This window comes from Empidonax traillii, unplaced genomic scaffold, assembly GCF_003031625.1.
Source record: "Empidonax traillii isolate 1590-97213 ecotype Southwest subspecies unplaced genomic scaffold, ASM303162v1 scaffold725:size316836, whole genome shotgun sequence".
Taxonomy (NCBI): domain Eukaryota; kingdom Metazoa; phylum Chordata; class Aves; order Passeriformes; family Tyrannidae; genus Empidonax; species Empidonax traillii.
Window position 1 is genome coordinate 288,837 of NW_020955918.1, and position 6,859 is coordinate 295,695.

The following is a 6,859-nucleotide window of genomic DNA, read 5'->3' on the forward strand; positions in this document are numbered from 1 at the left end:
AAGGCAATCCATCTACGTCCTGAGGACCTCGCTGCCACCGTCCAAGCGTGCTTGGCCCCGGCAGATGAACCTCAGGATTAAAGGGTGGGCTCAGTTCCGCGCACACTGTGTCTCACCTAAAAAATCCAATGCGCAGGCTGGAAGGTGGAAAGACCTTCCCCGGTTCTTCGTTCGCGAAGAGACTGGCCATTCATTCAAGTACCAGCAGCTGCAATGTGGCTGTCTCCCCATGGGTTTACATTGTCAAGTGTCACCAAATGGGCAGATGAGAGGTCCAGGGCCAGCTAATGAGCAGAGCGTCTATCTAGGCCAGCTACTGGGGATTCAGATAGCATGTTTGTATTTATAATTTTTTATTAATAATCTGTCAGTCTGATCAGCCAGTGACAAGACTAAAATGCTGCCACTGGTGCTGTTTACCTGTGTGTGAGCACTGTGCCCAGTCTGTGCTGCTCTTTGTGTCTGGCCATGTGTACATGTGCATATAATTACGGAATGAGGAGGCCTGCTGGTAATATCTGCCCAGTCTCAATACCTGGAGGACCTGGGGGCATGTGTCAGTCTTGCCTGGACTAGGCTACGAGTCCAGCAACTCCTAAGAATTTTGCATACAGTTGTGTCTGTGGGGCTGCATAGAACAGATAATTTGCATTCGTGGGCTTACACAAATGCTGTCTTGGCCAGGTGAAACTACAGGGATCTCAGGAATATTTGTGCAAGAGGGAAAAGGAGAAAACTAGGAGGTGCTGGAACAAGAGAGAAACTGGAGCAGTAATGACCATAAAAACAAGCTAGATAGAAAGGAGAAAAGCATGTAGCTCATTTAAAGAGGCTAGGGACTTCCATTAATTTTATAACTGCCCCAGTTGCTTTCGCTACTGGAGTAGAATACAGAGTAAAGAGCAGTTCCATTACCTGTAAAAGTAACGTGCCTGGCTTTTCGTCTAGTGGTCTGGCTGGGGCCCTGAGGCAAAGAGAGGTAGCGTACTTCCGTGGTGTTAACCTGTGTATGAGACAGAAGTGTCTTCAGTGCTCATGACTGCCTCCACCTGGCATTTATTTGGTGGAATGGCAAAGAGGGATGATTATATGCTGCACTTTTAAAGCCAGATTTTGAGAGGTATGAACAAGGTGAATGCTTGACTTGGATGGCTGAATTCAACGTCATTTCCAGTGAAAGTGTCTGTCTGATATAATAGTCCTAGAGGGTTTTTTTATAGTCAGCAGAGAGAAATATGTTCTTCTGAGATTCACCTTTCCTATTTCAGGTGACAAATTGAAATAAAACTAATCTATTCAGCAAAAAGTTATTTCTTTTCCTGAACTGTGATTATCTCAGGTGTAAATGTCTATGCTGTCCAATGCCTACATTTGGTCAGACAAATCTCTTATTGATCGAGAGTCCAAACTGTCAGTGCAAGGTGTCAAGGGCTTGGTATCGGGCTTTTTTTGATTATACTCTGTTTTGCATATGCAAATCCAATGCAAGTTACATTATTTTACTACATACAGCCAGAGTAGCTGATCTCTGACCAATGTATAGAGGTAGGACATAAAAACATTGTTGTTCATGTGCTAAGTGAACCTCTTTCTTCTTAGGTGCTGCGTGAGCACATTGGGGAAAGTACCCATTTTAATTTCAGCAAAAAGCTTAAAAAAATGTGTATCTCTTTCCATATTTACAGATAAGCAGAGGCATTTTTACATAAATGAGAGTTTACACAATAGGTACCGGTCTACTCCAGGGCAAGCTGTTTCCCTTTCTGCAACTCTGCCTCAGGCTGTGCTGCCGGCGGATGAGGATTTCTTGCGCTTGTGTCTCATTTATGTTGGTAGGTAGGTTGTGTCGGTTGTATGGTGGTGCCTGAAACAGAAAGTGCACTCAGCTGATTTTTGTTGCATTTGCAATGTTAATAATTCTGGTCAGTCATAGGGCCAAGGGTACATCTGTCTCAGCTCAGGCACCAACTGATCTCTTTGCTAACACGTGGGAAAATGCAGCCTTGCACAAACCTCACTGCTGCACAGTAAGATGGGAAGCATGAACACAGCTGTAAGTCTCATACCTCAAGGGTTGCATTTTGATGCCATTTTTGGTGAACTCTTGCCTGCTTGAAGTGCAGGTGTATAAAAATACAGCCACCTGTTAAAGAAGGCTGTTAACATCTCTGGATTTATCCTCCCTTTGTCATCCCTTCACACAAATTGGGAGCTACAGGTATGAGGCAGGTTCTAAAAAAGAGATAACTGGCTAACTCACCTCTGAGCTTTGGTACTAATATTACTGAGCCAGAAGCAAGTTGCAGATGTGATCAGGAATGAAGAATACATCTCCAGAATCAGATGCACAGCTGAATTCCCTTTCCATACTTGAACAAACTACAAATTAATATTACCCTAAAACTGAGCATCATTTAAGGCAAACTTTTTAATTTATCACATACATCTAGTGAAATGGGGGAAATAATTATCTGCCTTGGAGAGAAAAAAATCACTAAAGTTTTTAAGCCGTCTTAAAAAGCAGAATCTAATCTCAGTCTCATTTGCAAGGCTTCTTGTAAAGGGGCTCTGGTGAGGCAGAGCATTACCAGGCCTTCAGAGCTGAAAGGGAAGTATTAGAAATGGCATTATTTTACTTCCAATCTTCCATTTCCAAAACCATGCAGTTCTCAACACTACATAGGAAGCAACTGGTTCAAATAATTATTACTGTAATTGATTTTGAAGAGAGAATTCATTTCAGTAATCTGAGATAACCATATATGCAAATTGTTTCTGGTAAGATAAGAAATTAATATCATAAGGATAATTAGCCAGGGAAAAATCAAACAATGTTAGGAATGAATATCATGTTAATAATGCCACATTTAAATGACCAGGCCCTAGCATTTCCTCGTATACGTGTCTCAGACAAGTTAGCCCCACTTTTTGGTGTCATTTCAAGGCTGCTGTAATATATTCTCTATCACTCGTTTCTGTGGGTGAGTTGTCTATTCAGTGCCCAAGATTGGGTTAAGTCGATACTAAACACGGGGCTGCATCAGGATCAGTACAAATTTCTGGAAAACAAATCCCTACTGAGGTATTATCACGCCACCTTTATGGGGGCAAAGAACACTATGTGAGTAAAGTGGAGCTACAGGAGGACGTGGGTGCGGGTGAGCAGCTGCTCCCACGCAGGGCTGCGCAGCGTTGAGCGCCGCCGGTCCGCCCACCCGCGCAAGGGGAGCCCCGCCAGCCGCGGCCGCCCACGGCCCGGCAGCCCTCCCCGAGCGCCGGCAGCCCGGGCAGCCTCGTGGAGGCGGCTTCCCGTCCGGATTGCTGTGCAGCGAGGGAAGCCTGACCTCTACAGCTCAGTCACAGATTTTCCTGGCTTTTCGCGCTGCTGTCGGGGTGAAAAGCTGATGTTAAAAAACGGGGCCCAAGCCCGGGCTTTTTCGCTCCATCCCTTTCCCGGGCAGGTGCCGGCTCGGAGCGGCTGCGGGCTCCCACCAGGTGCCCCTGGGGCCGGTGCTGGTGCTGCGTGCGGGGAGGGCAAACAAGAGCTCTGGGTCTGCAAACAGTGCGCGGCAGCCGGTGGCTCACACACCCTTTGTCGCACTTGGTACAGATTGTGTGCCAGGACATCTCGCATGGACTCCACCTCCGCGGGGGACAGCCTGTGTGGACGCCGGTTCCTGCCACTCCTGTAAATAAAAGGGAACATTAAATATGATGTTAATGAGCTGATTAAATACTAATCCCATGAAATAACAGTCTATTTTAAATGCTAGAACAGAAGGTTACAAAGAGCTTTTCAGTGACCAGCAACACCAGAAAATCATCCAAAGATGAATACAAAAAGGCAAACTTTGCTCTTTCACAGATTTTTATCCTTATGGTGGGTAGTCAGATTGGGCCCTAAACCTCATACTACTGGCAGCAGAAACTCTTCTCTCTCTAACCCTCATAAGGAAGTTCCTATTTAATAATTAGATTGGGCCACAACCAGCTGTACATTCAGGAAGGCACTGCAAGTTTACTCTTGTCTGAATAAAGACCTCAGTCTTGGTTTTGCCATCCTACTGGTTGCAACTCCTTTGAGAAAGTGCAGAAAATCCCTAAGAACTAAAGGATATGCCAGCTGAGGAGCCTGAAAGACCTGCTGTGTGGTGAGGAGAATGTATAAGGTTTCCTGACTGATGAGCCTGTTTCCCCTTTTGAAATGAAAGAACTACCTAAAAGATAATCATCTTTGTATTTTTTAAAAAAAAACTTTGACAAAGCCCACTGTCACTTGTAGCTGCCCCGTTTTTTCACTGGCAAAACAATAGAGGCGGGCTGCTGTGAGGTGTTAACTGGTTTTGTTACGTCAGTCAGTCTCTGTGAGAATTAGTGTTCAGATGAATTCCCAGGAAAAGAAAGGGAAATAAATAGTGATCATCCAGGATGAATCAGTCTCAGTTCATCTTGTTGTTTCTATTTGTTGTTTTTTTTTCTTTCTCCATTTTGCTTTCCTGCCTTTAAAAAAAAACCAAACAAAACCCCCAAAGAAACAAACAAACAAAGTGATTGCAAATCCTTGTTTTCAGCTAAGTGGTGTCCTTTAAGTGTTGTCTGTTGTTTGTGCAATTAAAAAATTGATCATGATCAATGTCCAGTATTGCCAGAGCTTTGTGCGCATTTATTTCATACTTCCTCTAAAATAAATTAAAGACCTTTAATGGCAAAGGAAGATGGATTCAGGGTAAAATGGGTCTGAGATTATGCTGTAAACATAGGAAAAGTACTGGAATTTGCAATTACAGCTACTTTGACAGTACTACCACTGTTTTGTTCTATGATATATCATGAACATCTTGAAAACCTGTAGGACCAACATGAACTGCCTGGATTTTACATTTTACTGTCTCTTACCATCAAGTAGACAGTGAGCCCTGGTGTCCTGGTCCTGTCCAAAGTCCCTGGAATATCAGACTCAATTTCTGATATATTTCAAGGTGCTGGAATGTCTTTTCGTTCTGCATCAGACTAAAACTGAATCTGACAATTTTTTTGTCAAATAAAAACTAAGAGAGAAATTGACAGTAGTGAAGGTATAGAGCTAGGACATACACGACGATGCCAGCACAGAAGTGGCCAGTTCTAAGTCTTTTAAAAGCTTATTATTTTGCTTCTAAAGTGAATTAAATAGAATAAATAAAATTCCCTGGGTTTCAGTTAAGCTGGGGTAGCAAGAGAAAAAACAGCATGAAGATAATCTGTATTGTTCTGGAGCACAAATAAAAAATGTGTATTCTTTTCATGGGATTGTATATGAACCTACACAACAGATAACAATGCACGTATATAGAAATAAGGACCAGATTGCTTTTACAATGTGCAATATAGAATACATTAAAAAAGAACTTTAAAAAAACCCAAAGACGTTTTTTACCCATAAAGTAATCCTTACTGAAAGTATTTCTTTGTTCTTATGGAAACTTCCAACATGTTACAACAAAGCATAGCACAGGAGATATAGTTGTGAAGAAAAACCCTGAATTTACAATATAGCATGAAAACTGACTGTGTCTCTGTAATGAGTAACCTGACAGTACTTCTTTCTTTAGATGTGATGTATAGTTGATACGATACACTGATACTTGATACATTGATACCTCCACAAATGGTGTAATATTATTTTTATATATTATATCTGAAATTTTGAACTTTGTAAACTGCTCACCAAGTTTTACTAGTCCTGTGAAGGAACTAACATTCAACAGGCACAGCTCTCTCACAACTGCACCACCACAAATGACAACACAACACTTGGTTCTGATTTGTACTGTATTGATTTTACCGAAGTCAGTATTGCACCAATATGAAGCCAACAATAAATAAGCTCAGCATCAAACCATCTTTCTCTCTAATGAACATGTCCTCCAAAAAACAGCCATAAACCAACAGCTTTGATAATATCGGTATGACTCTGCTTTTGCCATTTGTCTCCTTGTTTCTAAGGCTTACATTCTCCAAAACATCATAACCGATTGCTCTATTTTCATTCAAATATGGATTCTTTGTTGCACAATCCATAGGCATGTTTTTTCAGTATGCACTGGAAATACTTGCTGCACATTGGACGCCCACTCCAACTGCGGGAATCACACCAGCATGAATGCAATTTTGCTAATTCACAGCAATGGAGATCTGCTTTGATTCTTGTAATGCAATTCCCCTTGTGTACATTAGGGCTGCAAAACTGATCAGAAGTGCAGGTGAGAGTTTTCTCACTCCTCTGGCACTGCTAATAATGTTTTACATGCTATACACTGGAATTTTATTTCAAACCTCGTCTTGTTCATGGCCAGAGTTTGTATCCTCACAAAAGACAGGGATTTTAGGTACAAGCTATCTCAACAATAACAATCAGACATTCTCTAAATACATTTAGAAACCTTTTACATAAGTTCACTTAGTTGCTCAGCAAAATGGTGACAAGAACTTCTACAGTGGCTCAGACCAAAGATCCAACAATTAGCTCACTATCCTGTCTCATGAAATGCTCCTGACAGCAGACATCTATCAATTAACAGAGTTGGGAAGACATATCTTTTCATAGAACACTCATAACCTGTGAGAGTCAGAATATTTCTCAGCCACAGGATGGGATTTAAGTTTACACTTCACTTTTAAAAAGGCTTTTTCAGTAGGAGAAGCTGTGCATTTCAGAGGATGATGCACAGTAAAATCCAATTATAGTCAGAATAGAGCTGGCAAAAATTACTCCATCATATCAGCTGTTTATTATAAAACATTTTTCAATCAAAATTCTCTGCTCAGAAGAGAATTTCTGAACCACACTGGAGCAATTTGTTTTATTTTCTCTCTCCCT

The 6,859-nt window shown here is 41.7% G+C and overlaps 1 protein-coding gene across 1 annotated transcript in view; it reads right to left on the reverse strand.

Moving 5' to 3' along the window:
• Positions 1-6,859, reverse strand: part of LOC114066035 (sodium/hydrogen exchanger 4-like) — a gene marked incomplete at its 5' end in the record, with an annotated part of 32,440 nt that overhangs the window by 4,523 nt on the left and 21,058 nt on the right. The window contains 3 exons of the mRNA XM_027900419.1: positions 916-1,003; positions 1,733-1,864; positions 3,590-3,686. Coding sequence (XP_027756220.1) covers positions 916-1,003; positions 1,733-1,864; positions 3,590-3,686 — 317 coding nt within the window. The remainder of the gene's footprint in view (positions 1-915; positions 1,004-1,732; positions 1,865-3,589; positions 3,687-6,859) is intronic.